The following is a 26,067-nucleotide window of genomic DNA, read 5'->3' on the forward strand; positions in this document are numbered from 1 at the left end:
ATTTGTTAATGAACACACTAAAATACCACTTTATGAATCAATGCCTTATACTTCTCGATTAACTTTATTTTATGTTTTAGTAAATTACCTGGCACAGAATCCGCAGATTAAATGAATTCTGCAATGACAACACAAATAGATATTTTGAGTTGATCAATACCCTACAAGTCAAAGGTTTTGGAACAGTAAGATTTTTAATGTTTTTTAAAGAAGTCTCTTCTGCTCCCCAAGCCTGCATTTATTTGATCCAAAATACAGCAAAAGCAGTAATATTTTGAAATATTTTTACTATGTAAAATAACTGCTTTTGATTTGAATATAATTTAAAATTTAATTTATTCCTGTGATCAAAGCTACATTTTCAGCATCATTACTCCAGTCTTCAGTGTCACATGATTCTTCAGAAATCATTCTAATATGCTGATTTGCTGCTCAAGGAACATTTTTTATTATTATTGTCATATACATTTAAAATAGTGAAGTACATTTTTTCAGGATTCGTTGATGAATGGAAAGATCCAGATCAGCATTTATCTGAAATAAAAAGCTTTTGTAACATTATACACTACATCATTTAAATGGTTGGAGTCAGTAAATTAAAAAATTATAGAAAAGAAATTGTAGAAATTAATGCTTTTATTTAGCAAGGATGCTTTAAATTGACCAAAAGTGATGATAAAGACATTTAAAATGTTACAAATTATTTCTATTTCAGATAAATGCTGTTCTTTCTATTCATCAAAGAAACTTGAAAAATCTACTCAGCTGTTTTCAACAATAATAATAAATGTTTTTGAGCAGCAAATCAGAATATTAGAATAATTTCTAAAGGATCAAGTGACTGGAGTAATGATGCTAAAAAATCAGCTTTGAAATCACAGGCATAAATTACATTTTAAAATATATTCAAATTATTTTAAATAGCAAACATTAAAAAATGTACTGCTTTTGCTGTACTTTGGATCAAATAAATGCAGGCTCGGTGAACAGAAAAGTCATTAAAAAACATTAAAGATCTTATTGTTCAAAAAAAATTTTGACTGATCGTGTATACAGCCTTAATTAATCCACTAATGTGATGAGGAGGAGGAGGAGCAGCAGAAAAATGACTAGGTGGATTGGGTGTGATGCATTTTTGAAACCTGAGATTTTTTCAAGATATTAGCCGTTCAATCGCATTACTCATTTCCTTTGCAATTTCCTCATTATTAAATTAGCATTCCGACACTGCAATTTAGATTTAATGCGAGCGCTTCTGACTACTGATTTGCGACAAAACCAGCACTGGAATGTTTTCGGTGTGGAGTGTGCAGAACAGAAGAATGCTTCAGCTACTCCCACTTCCTGGAGATCCAATCCGAAACGACCAGCAGTTTCAAGGCGCCCCTCCGAGTCGGTCCAAAGCAAAACAATACGCGGAAAAACACAAAAACCGTCAGTTATCGCCTGTTTTCGTCTTTTATTTTCGTAAATTTTACATCTGAGCGAATTGTTCGTGTCTTTTTTTAAAATGCTCTTTTGGATATAGCCCAGCTACGGAGTTGTTTATCTGTAGTAAGGGGAACTTGAAACCGTTCTTGCCCCATGTCCTCGGTTGTTTTTCTTCTTTCGCCTGGATTCTCCATGTTGTTGGAGAAAAAGTGAGGGCTTTACCTAGACTAGAGGGGGCTATGGATAAATATACAAGCGATAAAGTAAACCGAGACGCGAAGCCTAGAAAATAGCAGATAAGACAAAACAAAACAAAGTGTCATGCCCCTCCCATGTGGAAGAGAATAGAAGGCGGGAATAAATAAATATCACAATATTTTGTCGCCGTAGGTTCGAGAAATTTTTGCGCGAACGAACGGAAATTATTCATTTCAAGCTTCGCTTGCTTTTAATGCCACTAAATGCGGACCGACTGTTTGTCGCTGGAAAAGGTTGGTCGGACGTTGAGGGCTGTGCGTTTGTTAGATGGAAAGTTCTATCATCACTCAAGTGCAGAGAGAGGATTCTCGGTTGTCTTCGAAAACAGGTAGGCAACGCACTGTCACATGCTAAATGCTGCTGTTTCAGCGCTGTCAAGTCTTTCTGCTCGCATTTTCCCCGTCTGGCATTATCGCGTCGCGCTGTTCGACGCGCGATCCGAACGTGTTCGATACTCGCGCTGTGACAGTTATTTGTCATATCGAGCTGATTGACATGTCACAGTGGCGAGCGGAATTCGTTAACTTCGAACCGTCGAAACTTAACGAATTCCGCTCCGTACAGCGAAATGTGAACGAGCACGCTCGGTTTTCTAAAGAAAAATATACGTGTGACTTGTTTCATCATGTGCATGCTTTGCTATTGCAGTAAGGCATTGCTGAATGTTTACGTAATATGTTTTTAAAGAATTCAGTCGACGTGTAGAAAACCTTGACGTTTTTTCTTCTTTCTGTTATATATTTTTCTTTATTTCATTTGGGCTCCTCGGTGTAACGTTATGTTCATAAAGTATTCTATTTATGTATTATTTCATTATTTATTTATTTGTTGTTCCCTCGCACAATAGATGAAACGCTGATGTTTTTAAAAACATATAACGTTAACCAATCCGACCGAGTAACGTTAAATTCGTGTTGCTTGTTGTTTCCTCTTTTGTGGACGTCGTTTCATCGTTTGGTTAATGGATAATGTGAGTGACATGTTGTTTTAACGTTATGCAGATTGTGTTTCAAAACATTCTCGTACCTACACTCGCACACCTCACCCTCCTACCGAAGTCAAACTACATAAAATATCGAGTTGAAATGTAAAAAACATCGGCCTAATGGAGAGCGCAAGGTGCCGCGCTGGAATGCACAACACACCCCTCAGCACACGCCCTCCATCTGCCAGCGACGCTACGATTACAAGCGTTTAAACCTTAACGGTTAACGAAGGCCTTCTCTAGTCGTTTAACGAGGAAAGGCCACGGTGTTATGCGGGAAATTACATAGTAACCATTTTGTGTCCCCTTACTTACTACCTGGCGGGCGAGTCTTATCTGCTCACTGTTTTGACGTGCGGTTCGTAGCGGTGTTTATCGGGAATCTTGTAAATATGCGCAGAGCTGTGGCTTATTATAGATCTGACGCAAATACGACATAAACACCGGTCGTTCTAGCATGACCATACTTCACCGATGTCAATTAGGGGATTGCTTCAGATGTTTACGATCCCTGGATTGGTGAATTACGAGCAGCCATAATGTTGGGAAAATAGCCAAGCCGAGTCTGCACAATTTCCTTGAAGACCCCTTGAACTCAGTTTGTACTCGCTGGCATTAAGTGTCCGGTGTGACTTCTCTGTTGGTGGCTGTAACAGCAAAGACTTTCAAAAAACATGATATTTGGGATGTGAGCAGAAGCATTAGTGCAAATGTAAGACAATAATATTAATCAGTTTACCAGTGTAGTTTAAAACATATTTCGCTAGCTTCTAAGGCATGACCTTTGTATTTATGATTTTTAGAAAATCATTTTTATACCATTTTGTGCAAATGTTTTACTTGGTGTTACCAAGCACTGAAATAGTTTCATTTCATGTGGCATGTGGGTGTTCTCAAATTCAAAAACATTTTCAAAGACATTTTCCAGGTGAAAATGTAATGCATTTTTAAGTCAAAAAAGGTGCTTAAAAAGGTCGAAATATAAAAATGCATAATATTTTTAAACAAACCAAAAGGCTGTAATTCACAGTCGTCAGGGTCTAAAAGGGTCCTCTGTTTTGTGACATGACAACAAAATGGCTTCCTGCTAGTTGTTATGCCACACTGATTTTAATTTGTCTGTTTTTTACATGTTATTGATACTATTTTTAAGAAAATAATACCAGAAATGTGAATATATAATTACTTTTACCATCTTTTTTTTTTTTTTAAGAATGTAATCCTTGTAATGGAATTATTTTCTTTTTTATAATCTCCAGAGAGTTAGACTACGTAGATATTTTTATTAACCTTCACAAAATATCAAAATAATTTTAATTCACTAAATGAAAATATTATAGAAGCCATATTCAAAGCATTACTGTATGAGCTGCATTTCTTAAAGTGCTTTTGAGTAATTTATTAGATTCGTATTAGTAATTTATTAGATTCGCAGTCGCGGTATTGACCCCTAAACCAGATACCAAATGCCAAGAATGTTTATGTAAAATTATGTTTATCTTTGCTATACAGTCTTGTGGAAATAGATTAAATTAGTTTTGTTGAATATATTGCATTGATGGTTTTCAAATCAAGCAAAGATTTGATTATAGACATCTTATCTTGTCATTAGCTGAATATCCATTGGTATCCAGCTATGGTTTAGTTTAATGTACATCATAACATCAAAAAGCAATCCACAAAGAAATGCAATAAAAATGCTTAGTTTAAATATAAAGGTTATCCAATATGGATGTTTTTCAACAGCTGATAGTGACAGACTGACAGTATAAAACCAATATATACAAAATTCAATTTATTGGCAGCAAATGAGACATACAGAAATTTGCAGTTACGCATTAGATATTTGAAAACACAAAATCAGATAACTCTGTTTTAATTTTAAAAATCATGTTTTATTTTTTTATTGTACATTGCAAGTAATCTCAATCAAACTGCAGTTGGGTTATTTGATATAGAGTAAAACACAATAAAAACATGAAAACAATAAAAAACAATAATTTTGAAAATTAAAAAAAACTGAGTTGTTTTTGCAAATAAACTCTTCAAATTATCAAATAAAAAAGCATTTTTTTTTAATTAGTTCCACTATTTTGAGTATTAAAATTGTGCTTAAATTAGTGCTCAAACAGCAATCTGAATGCCTGAAAAATAGCTTCCATATGTATTGATAATACGAGAAGGTGCTTTCTAATCTTCACTTGGTATATTCATGCAATGCAACTGAGCTAAAAATAATGTCTCAGTTAAATTGTCCACTGGACTAATTACATATATCAAGAACTTGTTGTTTTCTTAACAGATTCCTTGGACTCCAGTTACACACAGTCCCTTGAAACTCAAATCCATGCTTGCCATTTAATTTGCCTTTATTATCTAGGAAAACAGATGACAATTCACTGAGGATGAAATTAGCAGTTTTCTTTGATTCAGCAGTTAAATAGTTTTTTGGTAAATTGATTAAAACACACACAATCTCATTTGATTAGATCTAGCTAGAAACCCTGACCACTTAAAAGCTTCTAGCAGAACCTTTGACGGTCCTTAACGAAACACTCTTTCCAATCCGCTCAGCATCGCTCCATCTTCATGTGAAAAATGTTTTCAAGAAAGTGCATTTGAATTCATGGCTACGTTTTCCTTGTACTCCATTTCCTGAGTCCTTTTGTTAAGCAGGGCGTTATCAGCGAGTGTACAGATGGGCAAATACAGCACAGAGTAAATGATGACGAAGGAGGCCATTTTCTCTCATCCTCCCTCTGCTGTACATGCTGCTCGTATGTTACATAAGATGATTCCTATGGCTGCATAAGCTCCCATAGGGAACGAGAGGGGGAAAAGGTGCCTGGGTTCGGCCCCTGCTCAACATCACAGTCAATTCCTTTAGCTGAAACCAAAAAAAAATTCATTAGTAGTACTAAAGCTGAAGTTACATCACCATTGCAATAAAAAACAGATTCTAATCATCGCATGGCGCGCTTTCATGTTGCAAGGGCTTTCATGTCCATTTTTTTTCTTCTTCTTGGGAATCTCAACAGGCATGTCTGAACAAAATCATGTTTCACTTACATGCAAATATTTGCAAGCACAAGTATGCAGAAGCCCCCTTAAATATGCAAGGAGCCCCTCCGTTGTGCACAACAAAGCTTGCTACAGATGTCGTGTTACAAAACATAGCTCTTATTTCTGTGGCTACAAGTTATGTCTGTTGCGTATGCACTTCTAAGGCTTGTTTCGGACCAGACTCTCCTGTGATGAAATGGCAGGAGCAGTGTGTGAGCGTTTTGCTGTGTGTGTGTGTGTGTATGTTTTGCTTCGAAGGTACAGCTGAAATGTGTGGGCTTTCCCGCCCTCTGAGATTATATAACATATACCAGCCGTGGCCAGCAGTCTCATTTAAAACAGATTTTCTGTTTCTGTGCAACGTGTGCCATCTCTGGAGAGGGGCGGCTGAGCATTTGGTCATTTTGATGTTGATAGGCGCCGTATTTACTGAGGAAAACATACATTTCGTTCCACTCTGAATTATTTAAAAGCTCTGTCAAGCCTCAGTGGTTCATTTGATGCAAATGTATGTTGCTGATTGGCAAACGTGAATTTAGTTTTCATTTGTCATCTGTTGGAGACTGTGAAAATATGTATTAGCATTTACTAATGCACTCTGGGTGGGGTTTGACGGTAGCACTTAGTGGGATTCAAGTGGGATTGTTTATAAACCACGCAACGTGAGCCTCTTTATGCTATGTGTGTGCAATACAATTATCAGCGGGAATAATATATGCAAATGATGCATTTGAAAAAATTGTTTTATTGTGTTCAAACAGATCAGGTGAACAAAAGCTCGCCTCACAAACCTGGGAGTAGGAATATCTTCAAAAAGCTCATCTGTTGCCTTCGAGCTCAAGATGCCCAACTGCCAACATCACCTACCCATGATGCCTTGCTAGCGCCGGAGGACAATGGGACCATTGCCAAAGTATTATAGTAACCATTAATCAACACTGTCATTTTTTTGTTCCAGTTTGTTATTTTATATAATTGAATCATAAAACAAATAAAGAAACACTTTAAAGTTTAATGAGAACTAGCTGCCAGTTAAATGTCATTTTGCAGAAAAAGAAAAAGAAATAGTAAATTAACACTGTACATTGTCAAATTGTACATTTTTGTTTTACTAATATTAAAATCATACTGTTTTGTTAATGTCATACATATACAATGAAGGGGCAATGTTTCAGTCAATCAGTCTTTTTTTAATTTATTGTATTTTAGTTGATTTTGAGTTACAAGCCCACATGATTAACACAAATAATAAAATATTGATCTGTTACGTCTTATCTGTAGATACCAGGAGAGTGTTTGCTCCCAGCAGTGACCTCTCAGGACCAGGGGAAGATCTGTGTGGTCATAGATCTGGATGAAACACTGGTGCATAGCTCCTTTAAGGTACACCCAGGTTATTAAACAGATTGATATTGTAAATTTGACATTTTAAGGAGCTGTGTATTTAAAGTTAAGAATAGGTGCATATGACACCGCATGTAAACAACAATTTGCATGTGAACAACAGCATTAATAAGAGTGTTTGAACTCCACCTGTGTTTTTAACTGTATCCACATTGTGTTTTTGTAGCCAATAAGCAATGCAGATTTCATTGTGCCTGTGGAGATTGAGGGGACCACACACCAGGTGAGATCTGATAAATGTTTGTGTATGTGAGAAACAGCAGTAAGCGTTTGCCAGTGCGCACTGACTTCAATTGTGCACGACTTGGGCATGAGGAAAGAGAGATGTTGTTCTATATTTAAAAGTGAATGGCGAGCGCCATCTGCTGGACCGATGTGAGAACAACCTCAGATCGTGACGTCACGTGCACAGTCACGACACACTCTGTTTGCCCATTTTGTTTTGCTCGCATAACTGTGATGAACATCTCAACACGCAGTACAGCAGGAAAATTTTAATAGTTTTTAAAATTTGATTGAATCCCTAAGCCTTTTCACAGAAAATCTGCATTTGGCCTCTGCCTGGTTCAAGTAATCCAGGATAGGTTAGTTCCCACTAGTACGGCCTATTCTTGATTACTTGTTTCAGGAGGAGGCTACGAGCGACAGCACTAGATGGACCTACAGAACATGATTTGTTTTATTTACAGAATTTAAAAAAGTTGCTACTTTTCAGATTCTGAATTTGAATGCAAATGAAATGAAAAACATTAGTCTCATAAACATCAACAAACCCATCTGTGTTTTAGGTGTATGTGTTGAAGAGGCCATACGTGGATGAGTTTCTCCAGAGGATGGGAGAACTCTTTGAATGTGTTCTGTTCACTGCCAGCCTTGCTAAGGTATTCAAACATTTATCGCTTTTCATTAGGAAATTCCTCACTAGTGCTGGTCAGTTAGTGCTATAGTGTTATGTTCTCCAGTATCATAGTTTCCTTAACCCATCCCTCTTCTCCCCGTTTATGGCTGTGTTAGTATGCAGACCCCGTGACTGACCTGCTGGATCAGTGTGGTGTGTTCCGTGCGCGCCTCTTCCGTGAATCTTGCGTCTTCTATCAAGGCTGCTATGTTAAAGACCTGAGTCGCCTCGGCCGTGAGCTCCACAAAACCCTGATCCTGGACAACTCCCCTGCCTCCTACATCTTCCACCCCGAGAATGCTGTGGGTTTCACTGTCCTGCCGCTTTAGCTATTTTTAAAGCCCGCCTTTTAGATTGTCCCTCTTGCTATGTAACAACTGTTTGTTTTTGCTTTATTTGACATAATATACAGCTGGGTCCAAACTAGGGGTGTGCGATATATATCATCTGTGATAATATCGTAGTTGTTGTTTTAACAATATTCAATTCGACATTATCGAATATTTTGTGAAATCGTGAATTCTTTCACTGCATGATTCAGTCTATTAAAATACATTTAAAATGATCACAAATTCATGATATGGGGACATAAAATGTATAGATTTATTGCACTTCATATAGTTAATTAATATCACACGAAGAGTGCCGTTTTCTTTTCCAAAAATACCATCATTACAAATGTGATATTGATTTTTTTTACAACAGTGCAATAGACAAGATTTAAGAGACTTACGTTTTAGACACCATGTTGCATGTTTTACTCTATTTTGCTAACAAAAATCATTCCAAACACAGCCACAGCACTGTTTTGCATCTCTGAGCAACATGACAGTGTTTCGTTACTGAATGATTCAACCATTTAAATGATTCGGTTCAGTTGCAATGACTCACTTATTAACTGTGACTTTCTGACACCTGGCAGTTTTAATTCCACATTTAAAGTGTCTTTTTTATCATTTCAGTAATTTAAAGTATAAGTACTGACCGTTTTATGTTTAAAATATCAAAACGTTATTTATGGTAAATGCATTCATGACCTGCATTAAACAGTGTGTAAATACTTCAGATGCAGCTTTAAATGATGCATTGCAAAGACATTGCAAAGACGAATTTTGTTGGTACTAATTTCATTTGCTCGGTAACAGCCCAAATGTAAGAATTTGACTCAAAAAGATAATGCACTTTTTGAAAAAATGGCTTTTTTTAAGCCATAAAAAGTTAAAATGCCCATAAAAGGTATCAATTTAAATGTATTGGTTTAAAGACTATGAAGAATATCAAAACATTTAGGAGTCAGCTGTCAGTGGTAGTCCTTAAGACACCAGCACAATAACATACTCCGCAAAATATCGTCTAATTATCGTTATCAATAAAATCCCAGAAAATATTAAGATATTATTTTTTGTTAATATCGCATACCCCTAGTCCAAATGTATGTATGTATATATATATATATATATATATATATATAATTGCACTATTAATCGTTAAAGATTGCGATCTCAATCAAAACATCTACGCAATCTTATTTTTTTAAATGACAACAATTTGTCTGTGTATTAAACCTGAAAAAGCCATATCTGAACATTCAAATCTGTGTTCGTGCTGCTGCTGACACAGAGAGAGCAGTAATCAAAAAACAGCTTCACAAACAGTTTTTCAACCACACAGTATTATTTCTGTCTTATAATCATTTATATTATCACAGAAGTACTGGAATAAAAGTTTATAGTTAGTAACAAGAAGAATAACAAAGTGCAGTTAACAGTAAAACTGTTTGCGCTTCTAACATTTTTTGAAGAGATTCGTTCAAAAACGCTCACTGAGTCATTCAGTAATGGAACAAGTGAAGTATTTAGGAGTCATTGTCATTAAATCATCCATTCAAATTAATTAAACAATTTTTAATAGATTTAGGCAATTAATATTGTGTCAAAACCTCTAGTAAATTACATATTCTTTTGCTTAGTTCAGAATCATGGGAGAATCTCTGTTTGAAACAAAAATAAACTTTTTATTTAGAAAGGATTTATTAAAAAATAATAGTAAAAACAATGGAAAATATTTCTATTTTAAATAAATGCTGTTCTTTAAATGTACTGTTTTGTAACAGCTAATGACATTTTGATGGCACAAGTATAAAAATAAAAGTTAAATAGAAAATTTGAAGTTGTAATAATAGTTAACAGTATTGAACATAAAAAGCAGCACTGAACATAAATCTTTTTTCAAAACCCAAAACAATGATTCCAAAATTTTGAATGCTAATGTATGTGTTATATAAAAACAAATATATATTCTATTCTGTATATAGTCAGTGTTGGAAAGGTTACTTTAAAAAACATAATAGATTGCAGATTACAAGCTACCCTATTTAAAATGTAATAAGTAGTGTAACAATTTCACTTTATTAAAGTAATGTAACTGATTAGATTTGAATACTTTTCTAAATTTCTAACAATCATTATCAAACATTTAAAGCAGGCAGGTTTAACCTTACAGTATTACTCAACACTATCTACTGTCAGACTTTCAAAATCCTTTATCACTTGAATTAAGATTATTAAAATGTATAATAATAATACAGTTTTAAAGCACATCCAACATAAAATCTGACTTTAGCACCTCTTTTTACTTTAAGATAATTCTGAGCTTAAATACAGATTTAAAATCATAAGAAATAGTTTAATATGATACTGTTTTTGACTGTTTTAATCTTAATAAATGAAGCATATACATGAATCCAAATAGGAAATGAAACAGTTATCAAATAAGCAAGTAAATCTATATGTGCGTGTATGGGAAAATATTCAAAAGTAATCCCCTTTGCAATTGTTAACATTTTCATAAGTAACCGTAATTTAATTACACATCATTTTCTTAGTAACTGTAACAGTTACGTCTGACCTGATGAAGGTCATGCGACTGAAACGTTGGGAATAAACTTTTTTTGATATGTTTTGCATATTTCTGTAGTGTGCGGGATGATTTTTTTTTTTTTAGAATGTCTTTGATTAAAGTTTTCAAAGGAGTAGTTTACTTTTCAGAACAAAAATTTATTGTCATTTAAAATATTCATGTCTTTCTTTCTTTAGTCGTAAAGAAATGATGTTTTTTGAGGAAAACATTTCAGGAATTATCTCCATATAGTGGACTTCTACTGTACCCGTGAGTTTGAGCTTCCAAAATGCAGTTTCTAAACTATCTCAGCCGAGGAATAAGGGTCTTATCTAGCAAAACGAAAAAAACAAAAATCTGTACACTTTTTAACTTCAAATGTTCGTCTTGTCTAGTTCTGCTATGAGCATGCATACTCTGTGCGGTCCCGTTCAAGACAGTTAGGGCAGGTGGAAAAACTCCCATCTCGTTTTCTTCTCCAACTTCAAAATCATCCTACATTGCTATTTCACCTTTTGTAAAAGGCGTTTGACCTTTTTTTGCATGTTCACTTTGTAAACACTGGGTCGGTACTTCTACAGTGATGTAGGATGATTTTGAAGTTGGAGGAGGAAATGAGATGGGAGTATTTCGACATACCCTAACTGTATTGACCCGGAATGCACAGAGTTCACACAGAGCTAGACAAGATGAGCATTTGAGGTTAAAATGTGTATTTTTTTTTTAAATGACCGGTCGTTTTGCTAGAGAAGACCCTTACTCTGCTGGGGTCGTTTAGAGCCCTTTGAAGCTGCATTTAAACTGCATTTTGGAAGTTCAAACATCGCAGGTACCACAGAAGTCCATTATACGGAGATAATTCCTGAAATGTTATCCTCAAAAAACATAATTTCTTCACGACTGAAGAAAGAAAGACATAAACATCTTGGATGTCAACGGGGTGAGTACATCATCTGTACATTTTTGTTCTGGAAGTGAACTACTCTAAATATTTTCATTGCAGACTATTGGACCCCACTGTATATGTAACAAACTATTGATGTACCACCGTCTAAAATGATCTTCATGCTTTTAAAATGCATAAACCCACTATTTTTAACTAATCCCAAAATGGACTTAGATAAAAGTAGTGATATATAATATCCTCTGTGTGTTTCACAGGTTCCTGTACTCTCCTGGTTTGATGATTCAGAGGACACTGAGCTGCTTCACCTCATTCCAGTATTTGAAGAGTTAAGTCAGGCTGATGATGTCTACAGCAGACTCGAACAACTCAGGGGTCCGTAATCCCTACAACCACCAGACCAGGGCAAACCTCCATGTTGTGTAGCACTGAATGCCAATCACACGCGAAGCAGCTCATATGACAGGAGACTCCGCCTTCTGACCTGAAAACAAACACGAAAGCTTTCTGCTCAGCATATGCGATTCTGCCACAATGTTGAGGACCTTAAACAGTTAGCGATGATAGATATTCTGGTCAGAAGCAAGCTTCGTCTCAGTCATCGAGCTTGCATTTTGCAATAACGATTTACAGTTTTTATATTCCTTTTTTACTTTTCTATTTTTTGTTATTACCGTTTTTTTTTTTTTTTTTTTACATTTATAATGACATCTTTTGGGAGATTAAAACAGTGGGCAGGTCTGTAATCCGCAATTATGTTATACAGCTCAGCAAATAACATAAAGCACAATATACTTTCAGGCCAGTCTTGCTATGCAAAATTCTACCTGAAATCAACCTCACACTTTTTTAATCTTCAGCATTCATAAGCATACTTTAAAGAAAAACTAGTGTTTGTAATGTATTCCAGTTTCAAGCAAAAAATGCTACGGGAATACACATCGTCTTTTCCAACATGCTATGCATACTTTTTCCATAAATGCAAATGTGACACCAAGCACCCTTTCATCCTTGTTTCTGACAAGTCTAATTACTTTAAACAAGGCCTTGTTCTGTTTTTAACACTGTTTTATGTGTGTTACAACTACATGCTTATCTTGACACTTCCTGTATTCATCTTAAAGTGGCCTTATGTCTGCTTCAAGTGTATCAAGGGATACGTGAGGAGCAGAATTAACACCACAGAATGAACCAAAGAGATTTATCTTGTTCAGTTATTGTCTTTCTGCTGTATTTATGCAGACGATTACTTGTGCTGTCATCTATGTGTATATTTGGTTGAACTTGAATTGAACTTGAATTGTCCATCTTTGTATGAAACCGTCTGTCGACGCAGACCACACGGTCCACCTCTGTATTTCATCTTATATTATTTAAACATGATCATGTTTTTATATTATAAGTTGTTTTTTTACTGTAGCACAAATATTCAAAATGGCCATGATTTTTATAAACACAGCAAAATGCTGGAAAGGGCAGATTATTGTCTTTTGGTTCAAAAAAAAAAAAAAGCCCAGATCTGTGTTGACTTTTGTATTTGCGACAATAAATTTTTTCTGTGGAACATCATGTGAATGTTTTCTGCATGTTTTGTTTTTAAACCACTGTAAGCTATGATTAGTAATAATAATAACCATAACATAGCTGCACAGAATTCAAAACAGTATGTAAATAGCATTCAAATTCAAGATACATCCACTTTCCAATTCTGAATGATGAAACGCCACAAAACAAGCATTCAGATGCTTTGGCCTAAAATGATACTTATTTTGAAACTCTTTGATACCATATAGGATGTATTAGTCACATTAAATTATTTCAGTCATCTGAAAAGTAGCTTGTACGTCCCTGTTGTGACCCCTAGGGGCGCCAGAATCCATCGCTATATATGGGACATTTTACAGAATTGGTGCAACATGCTGTCCCACAACCAAAAAACACATTTAAAAAGCATTTAAGTATTCCAATATTGGATTTTTCCTAAGATAAATTTATTATCTATTGAAACCCACAATAGTATTTAAAATATCAGTTAGCTTAATATATATAAAATAATCATTTAGTGGGTACTTGCAATTGGGAAATGGCTGTCCTGAACCCTAACCCCTAAATTTCAAATTATGAAAATGATATTGAAATGTTTTTTTTTTTTTGGATATTATTCCATAAAATTTAGTTTTTATGTGTGTACGACTGTTCAGAACTGTGCTAGCTAACCATGTGCTGATTAGCATCTTTGAGCTAAGTTGAAAAGTATCTAAAATTGTCACTACCAAAACAGTCATGACCGAAACATTTGGTGAAGTATCGGTTGTGATATCATTGTGTTTTTTTTTTTTTTTTTATATTATTCCATAAAATTTAGTTTTTATGTGTGTACCCTAGTGAAAAAAAAACAGCATATGCTGGTAGGTATGTTTTGATGCTGGAATGCTGGTTAGGTAGGTTTTGATGCTGGTTTATGCTGGTCCTTTGCTGGTTCATGCTGGTCCTTGACCAGCAACATGACCAGCAAAAACCAGCAAAGGACCTGCTTAAACCAGCTAAGGACCAGCATAAACCAGCAAAGGACCAGCTTAAACCAGCATCAAAACATACCTAACCAGCATGTGCTAGCTAACCATGTGCTGATTAGCATCTCTGAGTTAGGTTGAAAAGTATCTAAAATTGTCACTACTGAAACAGTCATGACCGAAACATCTGGTGAAGTATCAGTTGTGATATCATTGTGGGGTTTTTTTTTGGATATTATTCCATAAAATTTTGTTTTATGTGTGTATACCCTGGTGAGAAAACCAGCATATGCTGGTAGGTATGTTTTGGAAAGGACCAGCTTAAACCAGCATCAAAACATACCTAACCAGCATGTGCTAGCTAACCATGTGCTGATTATCATCTTTGAGCTAGGTTGAAAAGTATCTAAAATTGTCACTACCGTAACAGTCATGACCGAAACATCTGGTGAAGTTTCGATTGTGATTCATTGGGGGTTTTTTTTGGATATTATTCCATAAAAGTTTTTATGAGTGTACAACTGTTCAGAACTGCTGATGAGCATCTTTGAGCTAGGTTCAAAAGTATCTATAATTGTCACTACCAAAACAGTCATGACCGAAACATTTGGTGAAGTTTTGGTTGTGATGATATTGTTTTTTTGGGGTGTTATTCCATAAATTTTAGTTTCTGTATGTGTACAACTGTTCAGAACTGTGCTAGCTAACCATGTGCTGATTAGCATCTTTAAGCTAGCTTTAAAAGTATCTAAAATTGTCACTGCCGGAACAGTCATGACGTTCATTTGGTGACGTTTCGGTAGTGACAATAGGGAACACATAATTCTTTATTTGCGGAAAAATAAAATTTTTGTGAAGCTATGCAAAATTTTATTTTAGTATGTAATGACTATTGGCACGAGCGAAACATGGGATGTTTTGACTCAAAATACAAATCTCATAAAACACACTTGAAATATTGTTACAACTGTAACTGATTTACTAAATCAATATATATATATATATATATATATATATATATATATATATATCAATATATATATATTATTGTGTTTCTGTAGTGACAAATTTGGGGAGAAGACAAATATTCCAAAACCTTCTGGAAATACAATATGAGAATTAACTGAAATGTGTACCGTGGATATTACACAATTTGCATGCGTATGAAATTTGCATACATTTGTTCAAGATGTTTCCAACTCTCTGACTTTGAACCAATTCTATAGAATGGCCCACATATGAAGACACACATATCTCACATTTTCTATAATAAAACACACCACACAAACATACTTAAAAAGGTTTTATTGAGTTGCATGAGTGATGGCAATTGCTTAGAAAGGAGATTATGAAAACACATTTATGGCTTTTGCAGGACAGAGTGAAAACAAAAATCAGATAGCACCTTATATAAACATTTTACAGATATATTAACAACTTCATCATAAATTCTTTTGTAAACATACCAAACTAATATAAAATATTCCTGACAATTACAACAAAGTAAATAACAAAGGTTATAACGGCAGGCAAATTAGGAAACTACAATAGTAACACAAACTACTTAAAAAAAACAAAACAAAACAAAAAAAATTTGTGACAAATCAAGAGTGACATGCGTATAAGATTGAGGATGACTACAAAGTTATTTTACCTCTACAAAAATTTTACACAGGCCTGGAAAGACTGGATGACAAAGCATATATGCTGGGAATGTTTCTAATTAGTCTTTTGTTGTGGTCGTTTCATAAAAAACAGCTATTGAGGTCAGCGCAGATTAGAAAGGATTTGTTTTGTACTGTTAATCTACTAACCTATGGCTTTTTGAGCAACCATTTGAAAATGAGAAGTTTGTGCCTGTAATCCATTTTGCAGGATTAGCATCATCGAACGCATGCAACGCACCTTGACTCGAATTGCACCGAAATGCTTTAGGCTGAAAAAATATGATGGGTTTGTGGAAAAAGATCGGGAATATCCCCCAAAAAAACCCGTCTGAGTAATCGACATGAAACCTGGCCCACAGGAGGCTAATTTCTAACAGCTGTGGAAAGATGCGTAAGGCAGAGTCAGCATTATTACATCAACATTAAGAAATCGTCAGCCACCTTTTCAAAATATCGCAAGGAACTATTTGATTTTTCTCTCATGTATAGTCAGCCAAGCTGGGATATAAAAAAAAATCCTGGGTTTAAGTGTAAGCTTTGTTCGCTGATTGTAAGCAGGGTGATCCAACAATACACAGTTGAAAAATGGGTCATAAGCTCACAAGTCACATGTTTCTTTAAATCGTTGCAAAACGAAGATAACATACACAAAAAAACCAACAAGTCATGGCCAGATCTGGAGAACAAACTAACCTAGACACGTACGCACAAAGTCAGGCACAGAACATGTTTGAACAAACTTAAAAGGAGTAACCAATAAAAGGTGGTCTTGTCTTACCACACTATTCAAAGAAAATAAATAAATAAACGTAAATAATAATTCACCGTGGAACACTGTAGCTCTGTCTTATATGGATCGCACTTACTGTACTGTATGTTGCTGCTACAAGTTTTTTTTTTTTTTTTTTCCAAACACAATGAATCGAAAGTCTACGGCTGATGCGGTTTTACACAGATGCGTTTTTCTTCTTTTTTTTTTATTTTCATGAAATATGCATATTAAATTAATTGAAAATCACATATATTAACATTCACTTTCCAATAACTTTACACAAATGTTACCAAAGAGTGTGTGCACTGATGTTGCATGAGAACCAGAACATTCTGTGAGATCAAAAACTGGAAGACTGAGTTTGGATTCGTCCATCGAAACATAACTTTAAGATAACATGAGTCGAACGTCACTACTTTTGCTACCACTTGAAACAGAGAACACGAATGAGATGATAGAGTTGATATAATGGGCTAAAATGACACCACCACAAACACACTGTAAAAGTCCAATCAGTTCCTCCAACCATCAGGATAGAAACGTGGGTATTTCGTGGGTAGCGTGGGTTTTTTTTTCCGGTCAAAAAAAAATGGGTTATCCCGTAAGTATCCAAATATCTGAAGCGTCACGAGAATCGGGGGTTACAAAAAGGGTGTACCTGGTTATCATTCAGTTCCTTTCGAAAACACTTCAGCCTTGACTACCACACGAGGACAGGCTGTCATAGAGGGAATCGCTCAGGGACTCGGGGGTCTCGAGGACCTGCGGATGACTCGGAGACAGGCCGTCGTCGGGTCTCTCTCTCACCAACTCCAAACCGGTGTCCCTCACCATGTCTGGGTTGGCGGGAATACGGCTTTTGCCTCTACGTGCCTGACCGGGTTGAGGAAGACTTCTTGGGTCTCCCTCGCGGCTGGCTACCGAATCACTAGTTTTGTTGCGCTGCAGGTAAAACAGGTCCAGAAAAGTACAGTGAGTAACAGTGAACAGTACATGGTATTACAATACATAACAACACATAATAACACTTTAATCATTTCATTAATCATAATTACACGTTATTACAACCTGTATGTGACTAGTCTATGTAAGTCTAATGCTATTACGTAATCAGTTATGGCTGATAAAGAATTTTTATTTGTATTTTCTGTAAATAAATTACAATCTTAAAAACTAAAATCAATAGTTTTAAATGCTGCAAGTGAGATTTGCTAAATTACAGAAAAACTGTTATTGTTAGTCATTTTAAAGATTAACTTTCAGTGAACTTTAGATGATGCCAAAGGTAATGTAAATGCAAGAAAGTAAACATGCTGCTGAACTTTACCATGTGTACACTAACAGAAATAAACATTGTTTAAAAGTTTGGGGTCAATAAGGTTTTTTGAAGTAAATGAATACTTTTAGACTATTATAAGGAGACACTAAATTAGACACTAAATAAGACACCAAATCAGCATATTAGAATGATTTCTGAAGGATAATGTGACACTAAAGACTGGAGTAATGATGCTAAAAATTCAGCTTTGCTTCATAGGAATAAATGACGTTAAAAATAAAATAAAATAAAATAAAATAAATAATATATAATATATATATGTATATAAAAAATATTTAAAAAAATCTGAAGTAAAAAAAAAAAAAAGCATTACAAAAATCTTACCGACCCCAAGCTTTTGCATAACAGTGTACATAAATAGTTTCAATAAAATACAGAATTTGATTGCAATGTTGTAGTTGTCTTGTTAGGTGACACTAGGATCTGTGATGAGTGATGCTCACCCTCTTAAATGAACTCTTATGACTCATTGGCTCCACTCCGTCTCCAACGCCAAGATAAACCTCAGACGGCTCTGCAGATGCTTTGAGGTTTGGGAAAGTCCAGTTCTTTGTGGGGCCTAATTTCATAGGTGCTCCACAGATATCAGTGCCTGAAATAAGTAAATCAAAGTTAAGAAACAAAGGAAAAAGTAACACCATCTAGAATCTCTTAATTAACGCACAAGCCTGTAAGCAGGGTTGCCAGGTTTTCATAACAAAACCCGCCCAAATGCTACTCATAACCAGCCCAAAAGTAGCCCAAGTGTATTTTGAGGAGAGTCCCCGAGTAAAAATTGCATTCCGGGGGTAAAATACACGTTTTTTCGTGTGGTTCCTCTAGTATAATTAGCATTCTAGAGGCTAAATATTACATTACTGGGGTCGCTTCAACCCACAGACATAAACAACCCGCGGCAATAGTATGAAAGTAGCCCAATTCTACAGGGAAACCAGAGACTTGGCAACACTGTCAACACTCGAAACTTTGTTGTTAGTGTAAAAACAGCTCATACTGAAGGCAGTCTGCAAAACGACATCACTACCTATTTAACCCCGCCCATCAATTTGCACTATATATTTACCAGAGAGGCAAACACGCTCTTATCTCAGGGAACCGAGGTTACGCCAGTAACTGGAGCGACAGAATTCAAGGCAGAATTTTCACCAAGCACCAAATCAGCATATTAGAATGATTTCTGAAAGATCATGTGACACTGAAGTAATGACGTCGAAAATTCAGCTTTACCATCACAGGAATTTTAAAATAAATTAAAATAAAATAAGAAAACGTTGACAAAATAAAAAAATAAAAATACAAACATCTTACCGACCCCAAGCTTTTGAATAGTAATGTATATAAATAGTTCTAATAAATTAATACGTTTTATTTAATTAGGCGGAATTTTCTAAAAGATTGAAACTAAAAGACGATGCTATACCGACTATATTGAATCCGACACTGATGTTGCAACAAAAGTGTGAGTAACTGTTTTCATTATTTATTTTTATTAGTTATTCATGTGTTTTAAATCTAAATCACAACAGCATCCATCTGAGGAATGAATATACGCAATTGGCCAATCATAGCAGTGGGCGTTTACTTTTGAAAGTACAATCTGCCATGCTTATTCATTCAAACAGAGCGTTCTGATGAGAAAATAGCCTATTACTTCTAAATTATGTTTTTTTAATGTAAAAATCTTGATAACATTATAAGTGGACCTCAGAGAACAGTTAAAAAAAAAACAAAGGCAGCTCATGATCCCTTTAAAGGGGTAGTTCACCAAAAAAAGGAACATTGTGTCAATTACTCACCCTCATAATGTTCCAAACTTGTAAGACCTTTCGTCTTTGAAACAGAACTTTTTTTATTTTTTTATTTTTGATGAATCTGAGAGCTTTCTGACCCTATGTAGACGCAACTACCACGTTCAAGGCCCAGAAAGGTAGTAAGGACATTGTTAAAATAGTCCCATGCTACATTAGTGGTACAGCTGCAATTTTATGAAGTTTCGAGAATACTTTTTGTGCACAAAGAAAACATTTTAAAAAATAACTTAATTCAACAATTTCTCTTCCTTCCAAATCTTCAATATGCGTTCACGACAGTACCGTGGCGACAATGTGCGTCAAAGACTGACACAGAAGTGAAGAAACTGTTGAATAAGGTATATAATTTTGTTTTCATTTGACCATAAAAAATATTCTCATAGCTTCATAAAATTACGGTTGAACCACTGATGTCTCATGGACTATTTAAACGATGTCCTTACTACCTTTTTGGGCCTTAAACATGGTAGTTGTGTTGCTGTTTATGCAGGGTCAGAAAGCTTTTGGATTTTATTTAAAAATATCTTAACGTGTTTCGAAGATCTTACAGGTTTGGAACCACATGAGGGTTAGTAATTAATGACAGAATTTAAATTTCTGGGTGAGCTATCCCTTTAAGTGATGGCTAAAAAGTATTACATACCATCATGAACGATGTTCGCAATCTGGGTGGATGGAATCTTGTTTTCCAAAGTGCTGGTGTGATGGTCCATATCCTGACCCCCCATATAATCCTCTTCTAAAGATGACAGCTCTCTCTCCAAGGTCCAGGCCTTGTGGGACATTTTCATCCCTGAGCCATGTTTTCCCTGGAGATGAGAAGGGTCACTCTCCCCATGGGCCTTCCCTTTGGGAATGCTTTTGCAACCAGCATTTGCACTGTAGTCAGGAAGAGGGAAGGTGCCGATGCCACTGTCAAGGGTGTGTGTGGAGATTCCGGATCCTGAAAGCGAGGAATTTGAATAGAATATACTATCAGTATTTTATTATTTTAAAATATGTTTTTCATTCTTATTTAGACTACAGTACTGCATAACACAGGATCACACCCTAAACTCAAGATAAGGTTTTCCATACAGCTGTTGCTGAATGACTCACATATGGGAGCCACAGAAATTCAGACGCACCTAGATTATTCATCATCAGTGACAGGTTAAAACCCGTTTTTGTTGCTACATGCTAACCAATTGAAATTCCAGCCTCTGGAAACATTGAAAACCATGATGTCATGCATTGTGATCATGCCTTACCAGCAAAGTGTTCATGATGAATTGTCTCAGCCAGGTTCTCATCTGACGTGACATCTTTACTCAGTAATGCAGAAACCTGTGAAAAATGAACAGTCAACGTAACGTTAATAAACTTTTAAAACAACAATGTGAATTGTATGCATGAATTTCACTTTATACCTTTTCCATGTCATCACTGCTTCTTGTCTGGCCAGCAATGCCAGCGCTCTGGTGACTGAATACAGGTCTGGATTTACAGTCAAACGAAAGGCGTCGATGTGCCATACTGATGCCACCAGTGTCTTTCCCATCAACCCTTATGGAAGAATTAAAATAAAATTGATGTTAAAATACTATTCATTGTTTATCCACAGTATATTTACAATTCAGCCTGTTAATCAGAAACAAAGCGTATGGCTTTGGAATACCTGGAATATACACTACCAGTCAAAAGTTTTTGAACAGTAAGATTTTTAATGTTTTTTTAAAGAAGTCTTCAGCTCACCAAGCCTGCATTTTTTTTAATCCAAAGTACAGCAAAAACAGTTCAATTTTGAAATATTTTTACTAAAGTAACTGTTTTTTATTTAAACGTATATTTAAAATGTAATTTATTCCTGTGATCAAAGCTAAATTTTCAGCTTCATTACTGCAGTCTTCAGTTTCTAAAATGCTAAAGCATTCTAAAATGCTGATTTGCGGTTCAAGTAACATTTTTTATTATAATTATCAATATTTAAAACAGTCAAGTAATTTTTTTCAGGATTCTTTGATAAAGAGAAAGATCAAGGATGCTTTAAATTGATCAAAAGTGATAATAAAGACATTTATAATGCTACAAAAGATTTCCATTTCAGATAAATGATGTTCTTCTGAGCTTCCTATTCGTTAAAGAAACCTGAAAAATTCTACTCAGCTGTTTTCAACATAATAATAAATGTTTTTGAGCAGCAAATCATATTAGAATGATTTCTGAAGGATCATGTGACTGGAGTACTGATGCTAAGATGCAGCTTCGAAATCACAAATTAATTACATTTTAAAATATATTCAAATAAAAAAACAGTTATTTCAAATAGTAAAAATATGTTTAAATTTGACTGATTTTGCTGTACTTTGGAATAAATAAAGGCAGGCTTGGTGAGTAGAAGACACTTTAAAAATCATACTGTTCAAAAACCTTTGACTGGTAGTGTAGCAGGTAGACTACTTTTATGATCTTCCTTTCTAGTGCTTTTTATTAAATAGTTTTGGTTTTGGTTGAATGCAAGTACATTTTTACATTTTGTTTAAACTTTCCCTCTCATTTCTTAAACCAGAAGCAGAAGCCCAGTCACTGTGAAAATGCAAATTCACATTAACTGTCAAGACAGCTGATTCACAAGACATATTCAAATAAAGTCTCAAAGCACATTTTCTCACCTTACTCATACATCCAATTAATTTGCAAACACCTGCAAACCTGTTCTACAACTATGCACTTGACGATCAAGGAATTAAGGATTAATTAATTAATTTGGCCTTTGATTTGTGGCTTTATTCTGGATTGATTCATGTACTAAAAGAACATGTCCTGGAAGAAAAAAAACTGAGAAAATGACTGAAAATATTATTAAAAACTACATTTAATTGCGTTAAGCGCAACCAAATGGCACCTTTTTTTAGCCCCACTTGGAATATGTACTTGTGCCATCTTTCTTTAAAACAAATGTCAAAATAAAACACCTTTGTACTAACCGGTTTAGCAGTTGCTGCATGAAGTTATCAGATGGCACTCCTCTGTACATTACAGACAGCTGGCCTTGGGCTTGGTCCATCACCACCTCACAAGAATGTCCCTTTCCTTGTCGGTCCAAGGCCACTCCATTGACATAAGCCCGTTCTTCTTCAAGAGCTTTATGCAAGCCCTCTGCCTTCTCAATCAGCATGGAAATGTTTAGGCTCTCGCTCTCGGTTCTCTTCGCAGCCCCCTTGGAATCCTTGCCCACTGAGGATATATTGAGTTTCCATTCTCTCTTGTCATCTTTCGCTTTGGACGTTTCTGGTTTACGGCTAAGAGCGGGAAGCTTGCTTTTTCTCAGACCGAACCAGTTGGCAATTCCATTGGAAGCCTTTTGCTTGACCTCGGCCATTTGCCCTTTATCTTGCTCTTGCAGTTTCAGCATGTTTTCCTCAATGCCCTTCATGACCTTTTGCTCAATAGAAGACTGAGGGCTAGGGGCAGAGTGCCTTTTTTCTTCAGCAGACTCTACTGGCCTTGGCGGCGGTGGAGGAAGACTCTCTCCGTAGGAAGAATTCTTCTTCTTGTTGGCCCTGAGATGGCTCCTGTCCTCAGATTTTGACATGTACCTCTGAAACTCTTGAGTAGGTTTCCCATCTCGGTTCATTGAGGGTGGCACAGTTTTAGTTGGTGATTTGAGAGGGATTTTATTGGGGCTGCCACTATGGGGACCAGCAACATTTTTTCCATTGTATGAAAGACTATGGGGTGCCGTACTCTTAGCATAGCTCCGCAAAGCCTGCGCAGCCTCTAGGTTAGTAGATGGTGGATGCATCTTAGATTTTGGGCTCTCCTGCTTGGCTAAGAATGTTCTAGAAGACTCGTGTTCAAGTTTGGAAACTAACGTGCTAGTGGGAGGAGACCTGACAGCTTGCTCAACATGCTGAAAGGCTGCCTGTTGTTTCGAAACGGCACCATCAAGATGACCTGAATGGTATGACTTATCTTCAATGGAATCTGTACTTTTAGGAAGTCTATATTCTCCCGACTTGCAATCAGAGTTCCTGTCAGCAATTTTGCTTTTATCTGTGGTTCGTGTCGGTATGCTTGCAGCTGATTGAATTTCTTTCTTCTCTGCAACCGGAGGGCAAGTTGTGGACTCGTCTGGGTTCCTCAACTTGCCAAGTGCAGCCAGTCGTTCTTTAAACGAATGACTTGATTCACCTGAATGTCTACCAATCCCTGATTTCTTAGGAACAGGCGGTGGTTCACTTCTTTTGAAAGGCGATTCGGAGCTTTGCGCATCATTATCCGCCATTTCGTTTTTCTCTTGGCTCCTGGACCTCGTGCTTATCCCACTCTGAGCCTTCTGGGATGATGACTGACTAGGTAGACTGCGGTGATTGACTTGCTTATGCCAAACCGGGCTACCTGAGCTGTCATCTTGGTCTGAAGAATCAGACTCTGGTGAGATTTCCTTCTGCTTGAGACTCGTTGGTCGCTCTACTCCAAACTTCGTCTGCTTTCCTTTCGCACCTTCATTAGCCGGGCTGGAATTCTGAAGAGATGAGCTCACTTCTCCAAGCAGCTGGGATACATCGGCGTTGCACGTTTTGGAGATGTCAGAGATGTTTTCGTAGTGGGGAATTTTCTGAGGGGTCTTTTGGATGTGAGAACTTTGTGTAGGCTTGGCTACACGAGTTGTTTTAGGGATAGCACAGCTAAGGTCCTTTGGCAAGGGTGCAGGGACTTCATCAGGCTGCGGCGGAGAAGTTGGAGCAGAGTGTGACTCCGATTTGGAAGGGGGCAGCTGTCTTTGCCTCTCTGTCGTGGTGGCTTTTCGCGTGGCTCCGGGGGAATTGTGCACCTCATAGTTGTTGCTCCGGCAAGGAATCTTCGAGCTACGAGTCAACTGAGGACTGAGACGAGGTGGAGCAGGTACTGCGGTACGTTCCCCAAGAGTGGGTATCTTAAGGAACTTAAGCAGTTTGGAAGGTGAGGCCTTGACCTCTCTAAGGCAGGAAACTTGATTCGGGCTGACGGCAACTTTCGATCTAATGGACTGAGGATCGGAAGGGGTGTCTTTCACAGGGACGGAGATATCATCCAGTACTTTTGAGGCAGTATGATTCTCATTAGGAGAAAATAACAGACCTTTGTGGACTGGTTCATTGCTGTCCATCTCACAGTGTGCATTTTGTAAATTGTCTTTGAGTCCGAGAGTAGGAAGCTTTGAGGTGGCTCGACAGACACAGTCAGTGTCGTCTTTTGTTGCGAACTCTTCCTTCTCGAGTCTTTGTGGCGCTACAGCGTTTAAGTGCTTCAAGTCCGAGTCTAGTAGCGCCACATCAATTGTGCTATCGTCACAAATGGTCTCATTGCAGGTGCTGCCGCTGGACCTATTGGATTGAGACTCAAGCAGAAGGTCAGACAACCTATTCTTGTCTCTTGTTTCCACCAAGACGTGATCGGATCCTCTGGGCTGATCCCTCTCTGAAATGGTCAATCTTGAGTACGATTCGGGGACTTCTAATGAGTGGGGTTCATTCGGTGGGATAAGACTTTGCTCTGCTGAAAGAATGGACATGTCTCCAGATGTCCTATTTATAAACAGTTCACTTGTACCTGTGGCAGGCTTCACGAGGCTCTGCATTTCCACGTTCTCTTGGAAATCGGGCCGAGCCAAATTGAGGTTATCGATGGTAATTGGGGCTGAAGTGCAACAATTGTGGCTACTCTTGGCTAAGCTGACTGAATCTTTATTGGACAGCATCAGGCATGTGCTACAACTACCACATTTTACATTGCTGTGCTCTCCTCCATTCAAATGCTGATGTGTGCAAACATCTGGACAGGAATGGGAACAATGTGCTTTGGGTGCATTGCACCTGGATGAATTGTCTCTGCAGGCTAATACAGCCTCCTTAGAGGCAAGAGCCTGGCTATAGTCACAGATCGAGGGAATGCCAGAGGAACGGTGGTACCGAAGCGGATCTGTTTCTTCAAGCTTGCGGAGGACCTCTAAAATGTGTGCTTTCTTCTTCAAGAATGGAGACATGGCCTCCATGGACGTGGATGAACCTTGGGTCTCTGGTATGCAATTTTGTGCACATTCGCTGTTTCCCTGCGGAACCAAATCATAAGGATGAGGTAAAGTTGTCATACAAGATTGATT

General features: G+C 36.6%; 2 protein-coding genes across 4 annotated transcripts in view; one reads left to right on the top strand and one right to left on the bottom strand.

Annotated features, from left to right (window-relative positions):
• The first annotated feature begins 1,379 nt into the window (after window positions 1–1,379).
• Window positions 1,380–13,410, top strand: ctdsp2 (CTD (carboxy-terminal domain, RNA polymerase II, polypeptide A) small phosphatase 2). Its single transcript, XM_051096497.1, has 7 exons — window positions 1,380–2,017; window positions 6,499–6,650; window positions 7,019–7,120; window positions 7,308–7,364; window positions 7,930–8,022; window positions 8,156–8,341; window positions 12,099–13,410. Exons 1-7 carry the CDS (start codon window positions 1,957–1,959, stop codon window positions 12,222–12,224), a joined length of 777 nt encoding a protein of 258 aa, XP_050952454.1. The 5' UTR covers window positions 1,380–1,956; the 3' UTR covers window positions 12,225–13,410.
• Window positions 13,411–16,908: 3,498 nt separating this feature from the next.
• Window positions 16,909–26,067, bottom strand: part of nckap5l (NCK-associated protein 5-like) — a 37,303-nt gene continuing 28,144 nt past the window's right edge. For all 3 annotated transcript variants that reach the window (XM_051096501.1, XM_051096499.1, XM_051096500.1), the window contains exons 7-12: window positions 22,910–26,016; window positions 21,353–21,488; window positions 21,194–21,269; window positions 20,587–20,886; window positions 18,576–18,724; window positions 16,909–17,735 (exon numbers count right to left, since the gene is read on the bottom strand). In XM_051096501.1, coding sequence (XP_050952458.1) covers window positions 17,484–17,735; window positions 18,576–18,724; window positions 20,587–20,886; window positions 21,194–21,269; window positions 21,353–21,488; window positions 22,910–26,016 — 4,020 coding nt within the window. In that variant the 3' untranslated portion in view covers window positions 16,909–17,483. The remainder of the gene's footprint in view (window positions 17,736–18,575; window positions 18,725–20,586; window positions 20,887–21,193; window positions 21,270–21,352; window positions 21,489–22,909; window positions 26,017–26,067) is intronic.

The sequence above is a fragment of the Labeo rohita genome, chromosome 23, assembly GCF_022985175.1.
Source record: "Labeo rohita strain BAU-BD-2019 chromosome 23, IGBB_LRoh.1.0, whole genome shotgun sequence".
Lineage (NCBI taxonomy): Eukaryota > Metazoa > Chordata > Actinopteri > Cypriniformes > Cyprinidae > Labeo > Labeo rohita.

Bases quoted from the DNA above. Each gene is read 5' to 3' on its own strand.
- ctdsp2 (XM_051096497.1), top strand. From the start codon at position 1,957: ATGGAAAGTTCTATCATCACTCAAGTGCAGAGAGAGGATTCTCGGTTG. The intron at 2,018-6,498 runs GTAGGCAACGCA...GTGTTCAAACAG, and splicing joins TCGGTTGTCTTCGAAAACAG to ATCAGGTGAACAAAAGCTCG. The intron at 7,365-7,929 runs GTGAGATCTGAT...TCTGTGTTTTAG, and splicing joins TTGAGGGGACCACACACCAG to GTGTATGTGTTGAAGAGGCC.